Here is a 22,277-nt window from a genome sequence, read left to right as displayed (position 1 = left end):
GAGGGACCCCCTAGCAACAGGTATTTAGAGGGGAGTAAAAAAAAAAGTATTTTTTCCAATTATTATTATTATTTTATTTTTTTTTAAGAATTTTAAACACTTTTTGATTTTTTGGTGGCAACCCCACTTTAAGGTTTCCACCTTATCCCTTTAAGACTGAACACATATTACACGGGTTCTGTGGCTGATTACCAATTGGCGCCAGACGGCCTATTTAAAGAAGTGCTCTGATCCCAGATGGTTGCTTATTGATCTTCAGCTTGTTCTGATACCAGAATCCTGTTGTTCTCTGCCTGATACCTATTGACGAACCTAGCCTGCCTTGACCCTGCTCCTGGATTCTGCTCTTACTCTGACTACCGGTTTCTGATCCTGGCTATCCATTGGACTCCGCTTCTGTCTGCTGCTTGGTATCAAACCGTCCGCCTGTTACCAGACCCGGCTATCCTCGTGACCTCGCTTCTGCCTGCTGCCTTGTACCTCGCTGCCTGCCAGTTACCGAACCAGGCTTCCCTCAAGACCTGGCTCTCACTTCTGCTCTTCCTGCAAGTGCCTGCTACTATGGTCCTGCGACCCACTACGATCGCCTGGTGCCAGTCTACCTGGGAATTAACATCTCTTAACATTCCAATGCCACTGTTGCAGTGAAATTCCTCTTTAATCCAAGCTGGTCTTTGGTGCAAGACGACCCTTCCTGACCTAACGGTTCTCCTGCCTGTCCAAGATCGCTTCCTCTGCTGCAAGGCTCTGGGTCCACAGTTGGACCTAGTCTGCCGGAAAGTCCGGTAGTGTGTACACGGCATAACTGGTGTGGCAGTGATCAGGGATGCTTTTTTGTATAGTGAAGACTTTGCTCCAACACGCACAATTTTTTATTGTTGTTGAATAAATGGTTGATTATAATTTGACTTTTAACAAGATTGCAGTCATAAAATCAGGAAATAGTAAAAGGTAGAAATCCAATTGGTCAGGAAAATGACTTGTCTGGAATGTGGAACGTTTTTAATTTGTGGATAATACAATATACAACGTGTTACATTATTATAACAAGGTAATGTAGACAAGATGCAGGAACAAAAAAAAATAATTCCAGCAGTGGTAATCCACTCTCGGTATCCTGCGATGGGTGATCCCTTGCGTCAGAGGGGGCACGGTCAGGTGATGGGTGGCCCTGTCCTCCTCAGCTAAGAGACCTGTAAGGCTGCTGGGATTCCCGCGGTGTCTCCGGTGGTAATCCACTCTCGTTATCCTGCGATGGGTGATCCCTTGCGTCAGAGGGGGCAGGGTCACGTGACGGGTGGCCCTGTCCTCCTCAGCTAAGAGACCTGTCAGGCTGCCGGGATTCCCGCGGTGTCTCCGGTGGAGCCAGGATGCGCTGCGCTGGACATCATCGTTGGACCCTGGACCCCGAGAGGAGAGATCATCCGTCGCTGGACCCCGGAGAGATGATCACCCATCGCAGGATACCAAGAGTGGATTACCACCGCTGGAATCTTTTTTTTTTTTTTATAAAGGACTTATCTCAACGGTGTCTGTGTGTTTTTTTTTACATTTTTTACACTTTCTTTGTGAAATGGTAGGGGTACAATGTACCCATTACCATTTCAAAAGGGGCGGCAGGATCTGGGAGTTCCCTTGTTAAAGGGGGCTTCCAGATTCCGATAAGCCCCCCGCCCACAGACCCCCACAACCACGGGGCAAGGGTTGTGGGGATGAGGCCCTTGTCCCCATCAACATGGGGACAAGGTGCTTTGGGGGGCTACCCCCAAAGCAGCCTCCCAATGTTGAGGGCATGTGGCCTTGTACGGTTCAGGAGGTGGGGTGCTCTCTCGTCCCCCCCTCTTTACCTGCGGCCTGCCAGGTTGCGTGCTTGGATAAAGGGTCTGGTATGGATTTTTGGGGGGAACTCCATGCCATTTTTTTTTATTTGGCATGGAGTTCCCCTTAAAATCCATACCAGACCTAAAGGGTCTGGTATGGATATTTGGGGGGATCCCCATGTAATTTAAAAAAAAATGTGATGCAGAGTTCCCCTTAATATCCATACCAGACCTGAAGGGCCTGGTAATTGAATTTGGGGGAACCCCAAGCTTTTTTTTTAATCAATGACTTTCAATGACTGTTCTCTGTATTACGGGGAGCCGACAATTCATTATAGCCGCGAGTGATTTTAAATGACTTTTTTTCCTTCAGAAATGACACTTTGTGCAGGGACAGTTCTAAGCACCAGAAACATGCGCCCCTTTACAGGCATACTATAGACACCCCCCAGGTATGAAATTTTAAGGAATATTACACTTTTATTGTTTCACTTTAAGCATTATTAAAATCACTGCTCCTGAAAAAACGTCAGTTTTTAAAATTTTTTCACTTTTTTTTGCATTGATACATGTCCCATGGGGCAGGACCCAGGTCCCCAAACACTTTTTATTACAATAACTTGCATCTAAGCCTTTAAAATTAGCACTTTAGATTTCTCCCATAGACTTTTAAAGGGTGTTCCGCAGATTTTCGAATTTGCCACGAACACCCCAAATTGTTCGCTGTTCGGCGAACGGGCAATGTTCGAGTCGAGCTTGAAGCTCATCCCTACTCCTGACATTTAGAGATCTATTCATAAAAAAAAATTGCACATCAATTCACCTGATGAAAATGCATGTACATTCCTTCTCTGTGAATGGGAGGGGGGTAAATATTATTAGGCTATTTTCTGTGCTGGTTGAATGTTTTCTATAGATATAAAATGGAAAATATCACACTTGGCCATTACAGTAGATGGCACTAATTCCTTTGATGCTAAATGCAATATTTTCTGTTTTTAATCGATGATTGGTTTAACACTGTTGGGATAAATAACTTGTATTCTTCAATGTCTAATGCACTTATAAGTGCATGAGTGCGAATGTGGTTATTTGTACGAAGCGGAAAATGAAGAAAAGGAGAGGGTCTATTTATATATAAAAAAAAAAAATGTGACCAGCATTTGTGCATCAGTGACAAATTCTAGATGTATTTAACTGAACACCATAATTTCCTATGATTGTCAGCTCCATTTTGTGGAAATAACATGGTATTAATACTGTAGTTGTGCATTATTGCCACTAGATGGAGCTGATGATCATAGGACATCACTATATGCAATCAAAAGTGATCAATTTTTGTCATGGCTGCATGAATCTTTGTCACATTCTTTCAAATATTTATTTTTAAAATAGACCTCTAAGCGTTTGTGAAATCTTAAACCACAAAATACACTCAGCCAATGAAAGGTAATGACACCGTTTTTATTTTTGTACTGCTATCAATGGCCAACACGGTACAACACTTCATCCATGTCTTTGGTGATCTCTGATCTCCTTATGAACTGTTTCTTACATGATGAAGATCAGCCATGGAGTATATCTGAGGTGTATATCAGGGTGTGCTTCTTCCACACATGAGAGCTGTGATGTCCAGCAACATTCATATAGAAGACATTTCCCGCACTCAAGGCACTAATACACCTCGAGGGTTGTGTGGGATCCCTGATGTACAGGAAGACAGGACTTCAGTGAGGAACAATTCCCTCACTCAGGACAGGAAAGTGGATTCTCCTCCGTGTGAAATCTCTGATGTCTGGAAAGACTGGACTTCAATGAAAAACATTTCCCACACTCAGGACAGGAATATGGCTTTTCCCCCGCATGGGACCTTTGATGTGTGACAAGATGGAACTTCATTGAAAAACATTTCGCACACTCGGGACAGGAATACGGCTTCTCACCTGTGTGAGATCTCCGATGTGTGATGAGAGTGGACTTCCGTGAAAAACATTTTCCACACTCACGACAGGTATGTGGTTTCTCTCCCATGTGCAATCTCTGATGAGCGTAAAGACTGGACTTTTCTGTAAAACATTTTCCGCACTCAGGACAGGAAAACGGCTTTTCTCCGGTGTGAGACCTCTGATGTGCGACAAGGTATGATTTATGCACAAAACATTTCCCACACTCAGAACAGGAATGCAGCTTCTCACCTGTGTGCACTCTCTGATGTGTGGAAAAAGAGGACTTGTCCGAAAAACATTTTCCACACTCAGAACAAGAATATGGCTTCTCACCTGTGTGCAGTCTCTGATGTATGGAAAAAGAGGATTTCCATGAAAAACATTTCCCACACTTAAGACAGGAATACGGCTTCTCCCCAGTGTGAGATCTCTGATGTATGACAAGGTCTGTTTTTTGAACAAAGCATTTTCCACATTCAGAACAGGAATACGGCTTCTCACCTGTGTGCAATTTCTGATGGCTGGAAAGATTTGACTTCTTTGAATAACATTTCCCGCACTCAGGACAGGAATACGGCTTCTCACCTGTGTGTAATCTCTGATGGTTATAAAGACTGTACTTATCTGAAAAACATTTTCCACACTCAGGGCAGAAAAATGGCTTCTCTCCCGTATGAGATCTCTGATGTCTGACAAGTCTGGATTTTTGTACAAAGCATTTCCCGCACTCAGAACAGGAATATGGTTTTTCCCCCATGTGCAATCTCTGATGAGTGACAAGTTCTGATTTCTCTACAAAGAATTTTCTGCACTCAGGACAGGAATGCGGCTTCTCACTTGTGTGCAATCTCTGATGTCTACAAAGATGAGACTTATATGAAAAACATTTTCCACACTCAGGACAGGAATACGGCTTTTCCCCTGTGTGAGATCTTTTATGGACATTAAGATCAGATTCAAAATGGAAACCCTTCCCGCACTCAGTACAGGGAAACCTCTTCTTTGTAGGAAAGATGGCCCCGTCCCTCACAGTCTGAGGTTCCTCAGGATAAGAGGAATACGATGGTCCATCTACACTGTGTGGTGCCGGATGGACATTTGAGGTAGCCGGGTTTTCTCCTGGACTATACTGTGTGATGTCCTCATCTTCTACTTTACAGTCTGGAGACAAAGTGAGACAATCCTCTGAGGTTTTCCTCATCTCCCGTCCATCTACTAAAATAGAAATACAAAGATTATTACTAGACATGAGCTGATTGGTTCCCCTAAACCAGGACTCCGCCCACATCAGGCAGCTTTGTCTCTGAGGATCTTACAATTCCCCCCTCAAGGTAACTAGTAAATGGGTCCTCTGATCTCCTACCAGATCATTTCTTTATTCATGGACCTTAGTCAGAGAGTGAGGAAACAACGAGAACTGTCTTTTATAGGAGTGACAGTGATGAGGGGATTATAGGACGAGTGTCCCCTCCCCCTCTATCACTCATTGCCATCTTCCCAACACAAGAAGTCCTGCACTTCCTTATTTAGTCCATGATTTAGTCATGAATAACAGCGGGGCTGAGCCCCACCAGAGGTCAGAGAGTGAGGATGGGGGGAGAACAACCAAGATGAAGACTGGACTGATCCTGAAGACCTCCATCATTGGGTTATTGACTCCTCCCTCATTATCACTTTCTGTTTAAAGTTCCAAAATGTGAGGAAGTTATCACATTATTATCACCATGTAAAAGTCTGTGCTCCAATCAAATCATCAGATAGAAAATGTCCAGCTGGTAGATGTCCTCTACCAAACCCAGAAGTTTGGCGTTTCTGTAATACAAGGCCCAGGAGCACCGGTACTGTGAAAGAGGGTACCCCGGTGCTACCGGTTAATCCCCGGGGAACAAATTCGGGCTTAACATTGTAGTCTATGGGGAAAATTGGCCAGCTTGGGGACGCAATTACTCCCCAGCGGTAGGTCCCCCTACGTGACGCTGTACCCAAATACAATTGATGTCTTTTGGTAGTATTTGATCACCTCTGCATCTTTTTATTTTTTTAAACAAAAAAGGGCCGACAATTTTGAATTTTTTTTTTTTTTAAATAAATAAATTAAAAAATAAGCACAAGATTTCTTACTTTCTGCTATAAAACATATCCAATAAAAGAAAAATGAAAAATCTAATTTCTTCACAAATTTAGGCCAACATGTATTCTGCTACATATTTTGGTAAAAAAATCCCAATACGGATATATCGATTGGTTCCGCAAAATTTAGTCTACAAACTATGGGATACATTTATGGAATATTTATTTTTTTACTAGTAATGGCGGCGATCAACAACTTATAACGGGACTATGATATTGCGACAGACAAATTTGACACCTAACTGATCGGTGCTAATATGCACCGTCACTGTACTAATGACACTGGCTGGGAAGGGGTTAAAACCAGGAGGCGATCAAAAGGTTAAACTTGTGCCTAGCTAGTGTTTTAGTGTAGTGTGGGAGTTGCTTTTACTAGGGGGAAGGCAAGGATCCTTGTGCCTGCTTTGCAGGAACACCAGATCTATGCCTTCCCTACTGACAGAACGGCAATCTGCCTTGTTTACATAAGCAGTCTGCCATTCTGCCTCTGTAGCCAATGATCAGCAGCTGCCGGCTGACATCGCGTGGGGTCCCGGAGGAGACAACATAATCAGTCAACAGCCCTTGGTTCCCCAAATAAATGTAAACATTTTTGCTTGAAACGTCTGGATTGCCTCTAGGGGCACAGAAATTTGAAGGGTTCTTTTTTTTTTTTTTTTTTTTTTATTGGATATGTTTTATAGCAGAAAGTAAACAATATTTTTTTATTTTCTGGGTACAGTGGTGAATGACCACACAATTACTAATCCCCACTTGCTGACCAGCCGCCGTCATTATACTGCGGCAGGTCGGCACAATCCTGCGAAACCGTCGGAGCTATACGTTGGTCCCTTTAAGTTGGATAGCAAGCGCGCCCGCTGCACAGCGGGGGTGCCGGTGCTCATAACCAGTGGTCGCGATGACCACCGGCCACGAGCGATCGCGGGCACGAGAGGCAGAACAGGGATGTGTGTGTGTGTGTGTAAACACACACAACCCAGTTCTGTCAGGAGAGGAAAGCGTTTCTATGAGCTGGGAACCACGATCTCTCATCTCCTATAGTCAGTCCCATCCCCCTACAGTTAGAACACACACCTAGGGAACACAGTTAACCTCTTGATCGCCCCCTAGTGTTAACCCCTTCCCTGCCAGTGACATTTATACAGCAATCAGTGCATTTTTATAGCACTGATCGCTGTATAATGGTCAATCGACCCAAAAATGTGTCAAAAGTGTCTGATGAGTCCGCCATAATGTCGCAGTCTCGATAGCAGATCACAGCCATTACTAGAAAAAAAATGCTATAAATCTATCCCCTATTTTGTAGACTTTTGCGCAAACCAGTCAATATACACTTTTTGTGATTTTTATTACCAAAAATATATAGAAGAATACATATCGGCCTAAACTGAGGAAAAAATTGGGGCTAAGTGTTACGGCAAAAAGTAACAAAATATTGTGTTTTTTTTCAAAATTGTTGCCTATTTTTTGTTCATGGAGCAAAAATAAAAACCCGCAGAGGTGATCAAATACCACAAAAAAAAAGCTCTATTTGTGGGAAAAAAAGGACGTCAATTTTGTTTGGGTGCAACGTCGCATGACCGCGCAACTGTCAGTTAAAACGGCGCAGTGCCAAATCGCAGAAAACGGCCTGGTCATTGAGCAGCCAATTGTTCCGGGGCTGAAGTGGTTAAAGGGTAACTCCACTTTCGTGAGGGGAAAAAATAGCAAATAAAGAAAAAATAATATAGCGCATATAATTGCGACACAAGTCATATTGTCATTGAATGTTATTAAAAATGACCTTTCCTTTTCAATCTGCAGCCAATGTAATTTTCTGTAAATGTAGTGCAATATGGCTACATGGAGTTGTTCTGTACACAGAGTGTGTCCTGAACACCGCCCAGAAACAAAATCTCCTGCTCGTGTGATTGGCTCACCAATTTTCCCAGAAGCTGGCCTAAAATACAAGTCAGATTTTTAGGCGTCCTCTGCAACAAAAATGTCATTTTTGAAGAGAGATTCTTTCAATAGAAACACATCTAAAGGGATGCAGGCCCAGCAGATTTCCTCATTAGTGCTCTGCAGCTGCACAGTTAATTATGAAACCACTCCCATTAGACCCGCTCAGTACAGAGGCACAGACAAACACACATGGATTACTTCAGAATAACAAAAAGGTAGGAATCTGCAACAAAGCGTGTTATAATCCTTGCAGTGTACATAGATCACCCAGAGGGGAATGTTTTTTTTTTCCCTCAACAAAAATGGAGTTATGCTTTAATAGCAAAAAACAGCCTGGTCATGAAGGGGGTAAAATCTTATGAAGCTCAAGTAGTTATTATAATATACCCAACAGCAACTTAAAGTACATAAACCATAGACATCGGGTTCACCACCAGTTTGTCTCTTAACAGCTCAACTTCTTTCAGATGTCAGCTTGTAAAAAAACATTGGTGCACGTAAGTATAATGTACAGTAGTGATGGTCATCTCTATCTTCAATGTTATCCCACTACAGCACCTGACAAGAAACCTCACAAAACCTGCCGGGGGGCCCCCAAACATTTGGGGCACATGGAGCACAAGAACCAAAGTACATGTCCCAGATTCCTAGGTTGAGCAACGCCTATGGTGAAATCCAGTCTAGATACATAAATGGTGTCTGCAGGACAGAGAAGGAAGATTACCAGAGGGAAATACAGGAATACAGGACGGGGACCAGGGTATTACAGGCTGATATCACCCAGTCCTTGCCCTACTCTGGACCAATCAGTGCGCAGTATGGGTGGTATTTAGTGTTAATGACCCACCTGTGCTGATCTCTGTAGGAGTGTCCTCCTCTATAAATGTCCCCGTTATTCCATCCTCCTCCATAGACAGCTGATCATCCCTCACATACCTCTCTTCTTCTTCTGTTTTAACCTCAACTTTTATATCCACTGGATCTCCACTCTAAATAAAAAAAATAAAAAAGAATGAATATAATTTGCAAAATATAAGCTCACATAGAAAATACACACATTATCTCTGAGTCCATGTTCTACAAGCTCTGTTCCACCAACCTTGTAACAGTGAGGGATGGTGTGACCTTCCTGTGTGGAATCCCGGGAATACAGAGGACGGGGACATCTCTCTGGTGGGTTCTCATTACTGGATCCATCTGTAGGAAACACACACACTGACTGAATACATTGTTTCTATGTGTTTATCAGATGATGGGGGATCTAGGTGGAGCCTCCGTACTGCTCTCTCCTTTACAATAAAGTCTCCTCTTACCCGGTGATGTGAGGGGCGGCTGATTGTCCATCATGACGTCCTTGTAGAGATCCTTGTGTCCTTCTAAATACTCCCACTCCTCCATGGAGAAATAGACAGTGACATCCTGACACCTTATAGGAACCTGACACACACAATGATACAGTCACTATCCAGACACATCCCTTGTCTGTTACTGGATAATGTCCCAGAATTCCCAGAATCCTCCTCACCTCTCCCGTCAGCAGCTCCATCATCTTCTTGGTGACTTCTAGAATCTTCTCCATGTTGTGTCTCTCAGGTTTTAGGGAGTCACATGGAGGCACTGTGATGGTCATATGATCACCTGACATCACAAGAGGAAATCTCTGTATTGAGGAACCAATAGTCAAACCATTTTAGAATCCTCCTCACCTCTCTGGTCAGGTTTTGTAGTTTATTAATAGAGATAAGAGTGATGTCATGTGACCTCCCAGAATCCTCCTCACCTCTCCGGTCAGGTCTGTGTTTTATTAATAGAGATAAGAGTGATGTCATGTGACCTCCCAGAATCCTCCTCACCTCTCCGGTCAGCAGGTAGATGATCTCCAGGGTGAGGTTTAGTATCTTCTCAGTCATGTGACTCCGGTCCTCCTCCATCCTCATTGGTGCCGTCATTTGATCTATACAGGGCTCCTCGTAGACGGATAACTTTGAAAAATGAAAGTGAGAATTATATGGATGGTATTGGTCACACAATAATAGGATGGGGTAATAGGAGGGTCGCTGTACATTAAAGAACTACTGCCCCCATATTGTAATGATTGCCCATTGGCTGCCCGTGTAGTGTAATAATTGCCCTTTGTAGACCATGTATGGTCAGGATGGTCATTGTCTTGTCTATTTATTGTCAGTGCTGTTTGTTTAGAGGACCATATTACTAGAATTTATCTCCAAAATGAGGAGAAAGTTCCGGCCCCGTAAGTGGGGAAATGTTCTGCCCCTGAAGGGGTTAATCTAGGTCCCCACACTATATATGTGTGTATCATCATCTGCTGGAGATAAAAGACATCACAGTGACTATGGAGGAAGAGGATGGACATGACGGGGGGGGTTACTGGGTGTAAATAGAAAATAAGATCTTATTACCTCCTCTGCTGCCACTTCCAGCAATGTCTCCTCTCTACGTCCCCCTGACTCACCTCTCACCCGGAACTTCCTATTTATACCTGACATCACTTCCTGTCTCTATTCCATAGAGTTGTTCTATCTCAGTATAAGTGAGATCACCACCTTGTGGCGTTCAGAGGAACATCTCATAGTGTGAACACGGCCTTGTGCTGTGTGTGTATGTACTGTATATCCTTATAGATGGGTCATCTCCACTCCCACCAAGGGGGGATAGAAATATATTACTGCCTAGTCCAGCCTTTCTCAGCCAGGGTTCCTCCAAAGGTTTCTGGGGGTTCCTTGAGCAATGAACAATTTTTGTTTCTCAGTAACAACTGGTCTGTAAGGGGAGCTGATTTGCTAATGATGATGAAATAAGAATGTTCTTCTGCCACTGATATAAGGGGATCATTCTTACGTTGGTCTCTAATGTAAGGGAATGACTACTAGTGATTAGGGATGAGCTCAGGCGTGTTCGCATGGTCCACGTGCAGAGCCCGCCTGGAGGTCAGCACAGCGCTGCGCTAATCAAAGGCAGTGAGTAAGGGGGGGGGGGGTTGGTACATGTGTGTTGTACTGTATGTGTTGATAAAACAGTTGATAAATAAGATCGGGCAATGTCTCACTGCCTGTGGTTAGCGCAGGGCCGACTTCCTGGCGGGCTCTGCACGTGGACCATGCGAACACGCCTGAGCTCATCCCTACTAGAGTTTAGTCTGAAACCAGGTTTAGACAGAATTTAGATTTTTTTGGGGGGTTGGCACACCGCAGAACTAAATGGGTGTTTAAGTCAAATCTCTGACTCTCTTATTACTATCCCTGTGAAATATGGCAGCCTCCTGCTTAGGCTGGTTGTTAGGGGGCCACCATCCACCAGCGTCCCAACAATTGATGATATATCCCTACACGTCCCATCCATTGGTTGACTGGGAATTCCTGACTGAGTTTTTCTCCACCTACAACTTGCTATAGTCAGCAGGATACACTCCCTCCATTCCCCTGGTGAATATATCGTGATCACTACATGCTGAGTTTGAACTGGTTCTTTTGATGGCACATCAGATATTTCCATAGAAACTTGCCATCAAGCTGACCCAAGAGCCACCGATCCTGGATACTAACCTCTTCTATGGCCCATTGTTGGCATGTCTCACTGCCAGATCGGAGACTGGGATGTGCTGTGGCTGGTGTGGCGGAAGTGTCGAAAGCATGCATCCAATTTTTGGCCCTGGACTTGCTGTGCATGCTGTAACACCTTGCTCTATATGTGGCTGGTGGGCTCTGAGGAACTGATGGATCTTCGGACTGATGGCATGCCCTTCACTGCTGCTGTCAGAGCATCTGCCTCACCAAGGGTGATCATTCCGGTTGCGGTGCTGCATGCCGTTCACGATTTCCCCTGTCCCTCATCAGTTGGGGTTGAGGGACAAGACTCAAAGACAAAGGGGGGTAATAGATATGGCGCTTATACCTATATGTGGGGACTAGTAGTGTGTTGGTGTATAAAAATGTATTGTATTGTATAGGTCAATTTTCACATGTGTGGCAATATATAATTCTTAAAGTGCTGACTAATTTTGGGCCAAAGTGTATATAATATATATTTTCCAGCGTGCTGGTTCAAAACCCAAAATTTTAAAATTAAATGAAAATTAAATAAAAATACAATAAACTCAAAGTGCACGCCAATGGCAACAGGTTACAATGTAGCAAACCATATAACTTATTAATCTAAATAGCAATATGCAGTTATTAAAGTATTAATCTAAATGGCAATATGCAGTTATTAAAGTGCGCGTGCAAATAAATTCTTACAGACCTATAGGTGAAGACTAATTGTGATAGCTGGTGGATTAGTCGTGAAAAAAGAATATTAAAGTATATTACGTATACTGTGGTGCCAAACTATAATAAATAAACATATATGAAATATCACGGTGGTAGCATAAACTGGTCTGATAGTGATGCTTTACATAAATTAGTATAAAATTAATGAAAATTAAAAATTAAAATACCATCTACATGAAGCATAAATGTGCTAAAATGATAAAACACAGAAAAATTAAATAAAATTAAAAAATCCAAAAAAATAAATAAAAAAAAAAACGTGCAAAATTAGTGCAAGAAAATGTGCAAACAATGCAGGCAAATTTTAAACATTGGACGTGATGGAGCAAGTCTCTATTGGGTGGCGGAAAAAACCGCAGGTGCAGAAAAGGAGGGGGGTGATGTTTTCCAACTGTGTTCTTCACATTCGGTGGTTTAAAAGGGTGTTAAAATTATTATGCTCTCACCAGAAGGAGGACCCCATCCGGGGTGGATCAACATTCACAATATTAGCTATTGTGCGGCTCTCTGGCTCCCTTCCACTTTAAAGATTAGGGATCCCTCGTTCCTCCGTGAGTAGCAATAAGCCCCGTTTATATGGAGTAGAGAAGAGGCACAACCATAGTGTGATACCGTTTTTAAAGAATTTTATTGCAGAAAATAGTTAAAAAATTACTCACAAACAACTGGTTTAAAAGTGCGGTGTGTACAGCTTTTAAAATTCCCGCTGTTGCAATCTCCGTCTGAGCTCGAGGTGTACGCTGCCTGGCCACGCCCAAAACGTTTGCTACATTGTAACCTGTTGCCATTGGCGTGCACTTTGAGTTTATTGTATTTTTATTTAATTTTCATTTAATTTTAAAATTTTGGGTTTTGAACCAGCACGCTGGAAAATATATATTATATACACTTTGGCCCAAAATTAGTCAGCACTTTAAGAATTATATATTGCCACACATGTGAAAATTGACCTATACAATACAATACATTTTTATACACCAACACACTACTAGTCCCCACATATAGGTATAAGCGCCATATCTATTACCCCCCTTTGTCTTTGCATCGTTCCACCCGTGGGTGGAAATCAATAGAGGCTGCTCTTACCTTTTAACTTTTCTTTTCTTTTCCTTTCTACATTCACTCTTAAGGATCCATAGCGCAACCCACCCCCCAGTTATACGAGGGACAAGACTCAACCCCCTCCAGAACCGGGGGTTGAGTCTGTGCTGGGAGAACCCACAATGGGATCAACACCTCCAAAGGAGCCAGGAACAAGATCTCAGGAGAACCCACCATGGGATCAACACTTGCAAAGGAGCCAGGAACCAGATCTCAGGAAGTTAGCTGCTGCCCTTGCTGACTCCCTCTGGGAATGAAGAAGCTTTGAGGCACCACTGGACACCTCCAAGTTCCCTGACTTTAGTCCCTGTGCCTCATACTCCTTCATCCTGCCTGGGTTTCTTACCCCAACCCTGCTTACTACATTTAGTGACAATATTGTTGCACTTGAGTTTCGGGGTCTTTTGTATGGGTTTATAATGTACTTTTTTCTTTTTCAAAGTTGCATTGCTGGTTCATGCTTACAGCTAACTTAAAGTCACCTGGGATTTAGAGAGTTTTTGGGTGAACTAGGATGGCTCAACATAAAGAGGGGGGAGGGGAGTATAAGAAGGTGCTTACGGGGTACCATTGAATGTATTTCTGCTGTTATATTAATTGCACTGTGTAGGTATGGAGATAGTTAAGGCTGCCTGGAATGGGAAGGGGTTAAGCTGGGTTCTTCCCTCCACCCTGTGCTGCTTATAAAAAGGGGGAAGGCTCTGCTCAGTGGGCTCTTTGCCATGGCTGCATGGGAAGGAGTTCAAGGCCCGCTATGAAAATGTAACCACTAGCAACCTGCAAAGCACCCTCTAGGGCAGGGGTCTCCAAACTATGGCCCTCCAGTTGTTCAGAAAGTACAATTCCCATCATGCCTGGTCATGTCTGTGAATGTCAGAGTTTTCCAATGCCTCATGTGTGCGAGCCTTGTGGGACAGTGCAATTAAAAAAAAAAATCTTATTTATTTTACTTTGTAGCGCCCTGGTGTTTAGGCAGGATTGCTCCTAAATGTACCTGCCAGGTATAGCTACCTTGGTCCATTGTTAGAGTGAAATCAATTGATCCCTAAGTCTGTAATTGCTGCTTTTCTCTCTTTTGCCGCTAGGTGGCCGGGAACCTGGTGGCATTAGATACAAGAAGGGCAATGCAAGGTCAGATTATTGGTATATGGGGTATCCCAGCCAATCTGTAGGGGTTTTCTTAAATACCTTGACCTACTGGGAGAACCTATATATTTGGGTAGTCAGTGTTCTGTGCCACCTGGACGGCTGTCTGGGTGGACGTGTGTTGTATTGCCCGGGCTTCTAGGCCAGAGTTTAGGCCTATCCCGGGCACATCTGGCTGCTAGGGTGTCTGAGGGCCCATCCAGAAGCAAGATAGCAGTGCAGGGTTGGGATTGCAGCTTGCAGTCCAACCAGAATTGCCGGTTCTGCCAGCCGGAGAACCTGTCGTGGTCAGAGGTAAAAGAGAAGCAGTCGCCACTAAGGGTCCAACCACCTTATTACTAGGGACCACACTGAGTAGCTGAAGCAAGTACTGGAGCAGAATTATCACCACCTGGGGACGGTGAAGAATAAGGAAACTTCAGTGGGTATGAAGCCAGGGACCCAGCCAGCAGAGGTGACGCTTGCAGAGCAGCCTTGTGTGTCAATCCAGGGACTGAGCAGCAGGCATGTAATGGCCACCAGGACTACCGGGAGTTTCCCGGTGGGCTGATGGCTCAGTGGGCTGGTTTCAGTGACCACCGCCTCCATCTAGTCCTCTGTCCCCCCCACGGCTCTCATCTCCTCTCCCTGGCTAGTTATGCAGCATGCCTGAATACAGACATGATGCTCAGGAGTCGGCACTGTGAAGCTCAGTAGGCGGAAGGAGGTCGGCCACACACAGCTGTAACATAACATAACCTTCTTCGGCAGTCATTTTCCTGCTCTTTCCTTCCCCTTCTCTCCATCTAGATTCTCCATGGCAGCAGACAGGATGGAGAGCGGGGAAGGAAAGAGCAGGAGAAAGAGTGCAGAAGAAGGTTATGTTATGTTACAGCTGTGTGTGGCCGCCCTCCTTCCGGATCATATGATGAGCTTCTCAGTGCCGACTCCTGAAGATCATGTCATTATTCAGTCACGCTGTATAACTAGCCAGGGAGAGGAGGTAAGTGCCACAGGGGGAGGGACCGAGGAGCACAGGGGACCAGAGCAGCATGGGGGGGAGATGAGCATATGGGGGACCGGAGCAGCATGGGGGGTGAGCATATGGGGGACCGGAGCAGCATGGGGGATGAGCATATGGGGGATCAGAGAAGCATGAGGGGGGAGAGGAGCATGTGGGGGACCAGAGCAGCATGAGGAGGGATGAGCATATGGGGGACCAGAGCAGCATGAGTGAGGGTAGAGCAGCAAGCGGGGGACCAGAGGAGCACATGGGGGACCAGAGCAGCATGGGGGGACCAGAGGAGCATGCGGGGGACCAGAGGAGCACATTGGAAACCAGAGCAGCATAGGGGGACCAGAGGAGTATGCAGAGGACCAGAGGAGCATGCGAGGGACCAAAGGAGCATGCGGAGGACCAGCAGAGCACATGGGGGACCAGAGCAGCATGGGGGGAATAGAGGAGCACATGGGGGACCAGAGCAGCATGGGGGAGGAACAGATGAGCATGCGGGGGACCAGCAGAGCACATGGGGAACCGGAGCAGCATGGGGGGACCAGAGGAGCACGGGGGAGAACAGAGGAACAGGGGGCAACCAGAGGAGCATGGGGGGACCAGAGGAGCATGGGGGGACCAGAGGAGCATGGGGGGGGGCCAGGAGCATGGGGGAGGGGGCAGACAGCTGACTTAACAGCTATGTCCTGGACGTTTCTCACTTTCCTGCCTAATCTTGTCCCATTAGGGGGGGGGCAAACTGATTGTTTGCCCCGGGTGAAATAATGTCTAGCTTCCCCACTGGTACTGCCTATAAGAGAAATAATGTATAATGGCTAGTGAGGGGGGGGGGGGCTTGGGTGGCAGGCCGGGGGTGGGTTTGTCCGGCCAGCATGGGACAGACCTGTCAAAGTGGTCCAGTCTCGAAGTCCAGAGCCAAAATTTTTTCCCAGTCCAGCCCTGCTGAGCAGGCCAGCGGGGTGAAGCTTGAGAAGTATCTTGAATGCCAGGCTAGGGACCCAGCAGAGAGGTGGGTGACACTTGAGGAAGATACCACAGTGAAGATTGGAGGAGCTTACAGATTCAGTGGCAGTGAATCATCTAGTCTAGTGAGAGAGACTGGGAGCTCAGTGGGCTGAAGAACTACAAGAAGTGATTGTAGTGGAAGTGAAGGAACTGTAATGCCGCGTACACACGGGCGGACTGTATGGCGTACTTAGTCCGTCATACAATCCGACGGACAGTCCGTCATACTTTCCACTGAACGGACTTGACCACACACGGATACCCAAACAGTCCGTCGAAAGCTTGCGCGATGACGTGTACAGCACGTACGATGGGACTAGAAATAGGAAGTCCAATACACAGCAAAGCACCCTTCCGCCGTGTAAATCCTTTCTGGGCATGCGCCATTCTTAGTCCGTCGAACTAGCATACTGACGAGCGGATTGTCCGCTGAAACCAAAGTATGACGGACAGAATTTCCAAAAATCCGAAATTCTTAGTACGCCGGACTGCGCGCTAAAAAGTCCGCTGAAGCCCACACACGAGCGGACTGTCCGCTGAAATGTGTTTCGATGGACTAAGTACGCCATACAGTCCGCCCGTGTGTACGCGGCATTACACTTTGGGGGTTATTCATGAAAGGCAAATCCACTTAGTACTACAAGGGCAAAGTGCACTTGAAATTGCACTGAAAGTGCAGTCGCTGTAGATCCGAGGGGGTAATGCAAGGAAAATAAAAAACAGCATTTTGGCTTGCACATGATTGGATGATAAAATAAGCAGAGCTTCCCCTCATTTCAGATCTACCCCTCAGATTTACAGCGACTGCACTTCCAAGTGCAATTTCAAGTGCACTTTGCACTTGTAGTGCAAAGTGGATTTGCCTTTTGTAAATAACCCCCTTTGTGTTAGAAACTGTTAAACACTGTTGCCAAAGGAGACAGCATTCCTACACATGCAGACGTGGCGTCTTGATGAAGACCTTTCCCTGCATGGCTGTCCTCCTGTTGAAGTCTTGGAGTTCTGCCAATTAACATTGCAACTACCTAAGGATGTCCTGGCCCTAAACCTCTCTCCCCAAAGTTCTGTTAAGAGAAATAAAAATCTCTTTGCATTCAAGAAGTGTCATGTGCCCCAAGGAATCTAGCTTGCATTACACCCACTATGCCTTACAACCCACCACATATAGAAGGATGTCAGCTATCTATGGCCCTGGAAGTTCTCATTAGACTGAAGGAGGCGTAGGATCTTGCTACATGTGGCGCCCAACATGGGGCTAAGTCATTATCCTCACAGCAGTCGGCTATAAAATCTGGCTTCAGCTTCATTGGGATTTTGTCTGGATCCGTGAGAAGGTGGCAAGCAACATCTGTACTTCTTATAGACTGTGTTGTAGTGTATACTACCAATATGGGAAAGAACAAGCAGGTCTCATTGCTCATGGGAGAGGATCAGCCTGGTCTTTTCACACTTCCTGCCAGTGCTGTAAAGGGTTCTCTACAGAGGAGGATAAGTAAGCGATACTACATGTGTTTGATTGTGGGTTGGAGAGAAAGTTCATGAGCGAGATGGCAGATAGGAAAAAGTACGCTCCCAGTGTTTGTTTCGGTCCAATCGATGCAAAACCTGTCCTGACTGACACCGCGTGCGGGATACACTGAAGGGTAAGCTTGCCCTATGTACAGCTGGAGGCTATGAGGCCTTGGGACTGATCTGTGGGAGATGTTCTGGCCTGACCATACAGTTGAGGCCTTGGTATGCCTGTTGTGGAGAGCACCTGTTTGAAGTTGTCTCCCTAACTCAACCGCCACAGATACTCAATTGCGACAAGTGTCGCTATCCCGGCTTGGAGTGATATCCAAAGCCCACCAGCCATCACCAGAGTCATGCAGGAAGCTGCTACCCCTGCCTCAATGACTACCTCAGGGCCCAGCGCACCAGTCGCTCCTCGAGCCCATGGCCGGGCCAACCTGCTCGTCCTAATGTCCAAACCGCCGGGGGAAAAGAGTACCTGAGCCGGGTAAGCCAGTGAGGAGAGCAAGCAGCGTGCCTGTAGGGGAGGTTATGCCTGTGGCCTTTAAAGGGGATAATACAGTTGTGCCAGTTAAGGCAAGCGACAAGCGCAATTATATCCCTGCCGAAGCGTATTCCATCATAACGGCTTCAGACGTTCCGTCTGATGAGCTATCGGAGCTGTTTTCAGACACCTTGTCCTGTACCGGGAAGTGGAGTGACAAGTATGAGGAACCAATGAGTCACATTTACACTTAAAGAGGAAGTAAACCCTGATGGGTTTACTTCAGCTTTCATTCCCTGCAAGGGCAAAGCATAATGGACTACTATGCATCGCATAGTAGCCCATTATGTGTCACTTACCTGGCACAGGAGCCAGCGAAGTCACCACTGTCCCCTGTAGTCCGGCGCATCCATCTTCTCGGTGGGGTCTCGCAACTCCGCCGCTATCATTCGGCGAAGCCGCGATGACGTCACTCCCGCGCATGCACACGGAAGCCGACACGTGCAGCATCACGCGGCATCTTCATCATTGACGATGCCGTGCTCAGGGCGCCTGCGCGCATGCGCCGTAGACAGCGGTGCCTGTCTTCGGGCAAATATCTCCTAAACCGTATAGGTTTAGGAGATATTTCTTGGACCTACAAGTAAGCCTTAATCTAGGCTTACCTGTAGGTCAAAGTGGTTTGTAAGGGTTTACAACCACTTTAAATGCAATAAAAAAAAAATTAAAAGTAATTTAATCTTTCCCTCACTCGGCATTCAGCCTCTCAAAGTAGCAGAATGGTTTGTCTCTGCCGCGACCGATGGCTCCAGTAAGCCCAGCAGGAGGGGGGCACCGATAAAAGTGATTTTGTGGGGAATCCGCCGCTGAGACCACTTATCTAAAAAGCCGACCGCCCACTGTTTCAGAAAATACTGGGGTTATGGCTGCCATAATCCCGGTATTCTACGCCAAAATAGCGACGTATAATGACGGTCGGTAAGTGGTTAATAAAGCTACTTCAACGTTCTCACACTATGAGGAGTCTGTTTTCTGTTTTTTCTTTCTTTTGCCGCTACTGACATTCCGCACTGGAGTGCTTTGGGCATTGTGATTAGGATCTCTGAGGAACCGGGCAGAGGATACAAGGAGGTCTTGGAGACCCACAAAACCTTTTCAGATCCTTCTTGTCATAAGGCAAGGGAGATCAACAACGTCTGGTAAGTGTGGACCTGTACCTTACCTATTGCACGTGGTGTTCACTATCCTTGGTTTTCTTTATTGGAGCTATTTATGACCCACCCAGGAGGAATTCCATACATTGGAGGTTATTAAGGACTTTTTTGGGAACTTTGCACACTATTTCATCACTATATAAATTGCACTTAATAATGTGGTTTTATAGATGTTGATTTCATGATTTTTTGCACTTAACATCCTTGCATATTTCACATCAATGAAAGGCAATGTTTTCATTTTTATTTTCTACTGCTATGAATGGCCAAAACAAGACAACACTTACATAGTTAAGCTGGATTCACACCTATGCATTTTTAGTGCTTTTTGCATTTTTGCAGATTTGCACTACAGTCCATTTAACATGGTTTCCTATGGAACACGTTCTGTAGTGCAAATCTGCAATATGCAAAAAGCACAAAAAATGCATAGGTGGGAATCCAGCCTTAGTCAGGCTAAAAAAAAGACACAAGTCCATCTAGTTCAGTGGTTCTCAAATCCTGTCCAAATCGGGACACACTAACAGGTCAGGTTTGCAAGATAACTGAAATACATCACAGGTGATATAATTTGCTGTTAGTGGGTCCTGAGGACTGGAGTTGAGAACAGCTGATCTAGTTCAATCAATAAAAGGGGAAAAGAAAAATCATACAATCACTTATACACAATCCTATACCCACAGTTCATCCAGAGTAAAGCCTCATACACACGATCGGATTTTCGTCAGGGAATTGTGTGATGACAGACACTCAGGACAGCAAGGGGGCTTCACCCCGTGTGAGATCTCTGATGTTTGTAAAGATTTGACTTATCTGAAAAACATTTCCTGCAGTCAGAACAGGAGTACGGCTTCTCCCCCGTGGGAGCGCTCTGATTTCTGTCAAGATGTGACTTCCCTAAAAAATATTTTCCGCACTCAGAACAAGAATACGGCTTCTCCCCCATGTGCAATCTCTAATGTCTGCAAAGACTTGACCTATCTGAAAAACATTTCCCACACTCAGGACAGGAATATGGCTTTTCCCCGTGTGAGATCTCTGATGTCTGGAAAAATGGAACTTCTGTGAAAAACATTTCCCGCACTCAGGACAGGAATGCAACTTTTCCCCTGTGTGGGACCATTGATGTGTAACAAGATGTGACTTTCGCACAAAGCATTTTCCACACTCAGGACAGGAAAACGGAAAATTCCTATCAAAATACTTACCGTAATTTTCCTTTCCTGATGGACTCCATGGCAGCAACGTGTGGGTTAAGTCCCGCCTCCACTACCCTATAGGACACTACTCCCATAAATCTTTGCTCCCTGCCCATGGCCGTGTTCGATAACTAGCCTACTCCAGCCATTTTGGGAGGGAACTCCTGCTGCCATGGAGTCCATCAGGAAAGGAAAATTACGGTAAGTATTTTGATAGGAATTTTCCGTTTTCCTGACAGACTCCATGGCAGCAACGTGTGGGAAATAACTCGCCAAACACACTCGGGTGGGCAAAAATGCTGAACCAAGATTTATTTAACACTGTCCACTGACAGCACCTTTAAACCAAAATCAACAGAAGATAAACTGGCAGGTTCGACACAATAGTGAGCCATAAATGTATGAATGGACGACCAAGAGGCAGCCTTGCAGATAACCTCAGGAGCCACATGACGTGAAGCTGCCCAAGAAGTAGAGAGACTTCTCGTGGAATGTGCCGTAACCGCCTCAGGAGGAGCCAAGCCCTTCTCTTTATAAGCCCACTGGATCGCCTGAACCACCCACGTGGAGATGGATCTGACCGAAGCCCTAAGGCCTTTGTTTTTGCCATGAAAAAGAACAAAAAGGTAATCCGATTGCCGGAAAGAAGCTGTCGCCTCCAGGTACCGTTTCAGAATAATTCCCATGTCGAGAGGATGAAGATCCTGACTCCCAGCAGAATTAAAGGTAGGAAGAGTAATGTCCTGATTTTCGTGGAAGACCGAGGTAACCTTTGGGTTTGAACCCAGCATTGGCACTAGGACCACTCTGTCAGGGAAGAATGTGAGGAAAGGTTCCTTTGATCCTAAAGACTGAATCTCAGAGACTCTCTTCGCTGAGGATATGGCTACCAAAAAAGATGTCATTAGGGACAATTCTTTGACTGAAAGTGATCTGTCCAGTTGAGAGAAGAAGTCGAGAACTAAGGGTAAATCCCACTTGGGGAATCTGGGTTTCCTCTGTGGTCTAAGTCTAATTGCTCCTTTAAAAAATTGCTGAACCAAAGGATGTTTAGCCCAAGATATTCCAGAAAAGGCTGAAATTGCCGAGACTTGCACACGAAGAGCGCTGACAGATAGGGGAATGTCTAGTCCGGACTGTAAGAAACTCAGAACATCCTGAACCGTCAAATTACCATCGGAGCAAGACCTGGAAGATAAGTGATTTGTGAATCTAGACCAAATCCTCTCATACACCTGGTTGGTACTTTTCCTTCTAGCACTCATGAGAGTAGGGATGGCCTCCTTTGGACAACCCAGAGCCTCTAACCTTCCCCTCTCAAAAACCAGACCCTCAGACATAGATGGGCCGGGCAGGGATGGAGCTTCGAGCCCTGGGACAGAAGATCGGATCTGAGAGGTAAGGGAATCGGATCCCTGACACTGAGGAGCATTAGAAGCGGAAACCATGGCCTGTTGGGCCAATAAGGTATTACAGCTATCACCTCTACTGCT

At 45.4% G+C, this 22,277-nt stretch overlaps 1 protein-coding gene across 1 annotated transcript in view; it reads right to left on the bottom strand.

Annotated features, from left to right (window-relative positions):
* The window catches only part of LOC143989516 (uncharacterized), a 63,950-nt gene extending 53,642 nt beyond the window's left edge, over window positions 1–10,308 (bottom strand). The window contains exons 1-7 of the mRNA XM_077489653.1: window positions 10,261–10,308; window positions 9,694–9,822; window positions 9,366–9,500; window positions 9,154–9,277; window positions 8,940–9,037; window positions 8,688–8,829; window positions 3,614–4,981 (exon numbers count right to left, since the gene is read on the bottom strand). Of these exons, the coding sequence (XP_077345779.1) occupies window positions 3,614–4,981; window positions 8,688–8,829; window positions 8,940–9,037; window positions 9,154–9,277; window positions 9,366–9,500; window positions 9,694–9,789 (1,963 nt within the window). The 5' untranslated portion in view covers window positions 9,790–9,822; window positions 10,261–10,308. The remainder of the gene's footprint in view (window positions 1–3,613; window positions 4,982–8,687; window positions 8,830–8,939; window positions 9,038–9,153; window positions 9,278–9,365; window positions 9,501–9,693; window positions 9,823–10,260) is intronic.
* Between the last annotated feature and the right edge of the window lie 11,969 nt (window positions 10,309–22,277).

Source organism: Lithobates pipiens, unplaced genomic scaffold (genome assembly GCF_037356315.1).
Source record: "Lithobates pipiens isolate NorthernLeopardFrog02 unplaced genomic scaffold, aLitPip1_a1.2 Scaffold_18, whole genome shotgun sequence".
Classification (NCBI taxonomy): Eukaryota; Metazoa; Chordata; class Amphibia; order Anura; family Ranidae; genus Lithobates; species Lithobates pipiens.
Note: the sequence above shows the minus strand (reverse complement) of the source record. Positions and strands in the feature narration are given on the sequence as shown.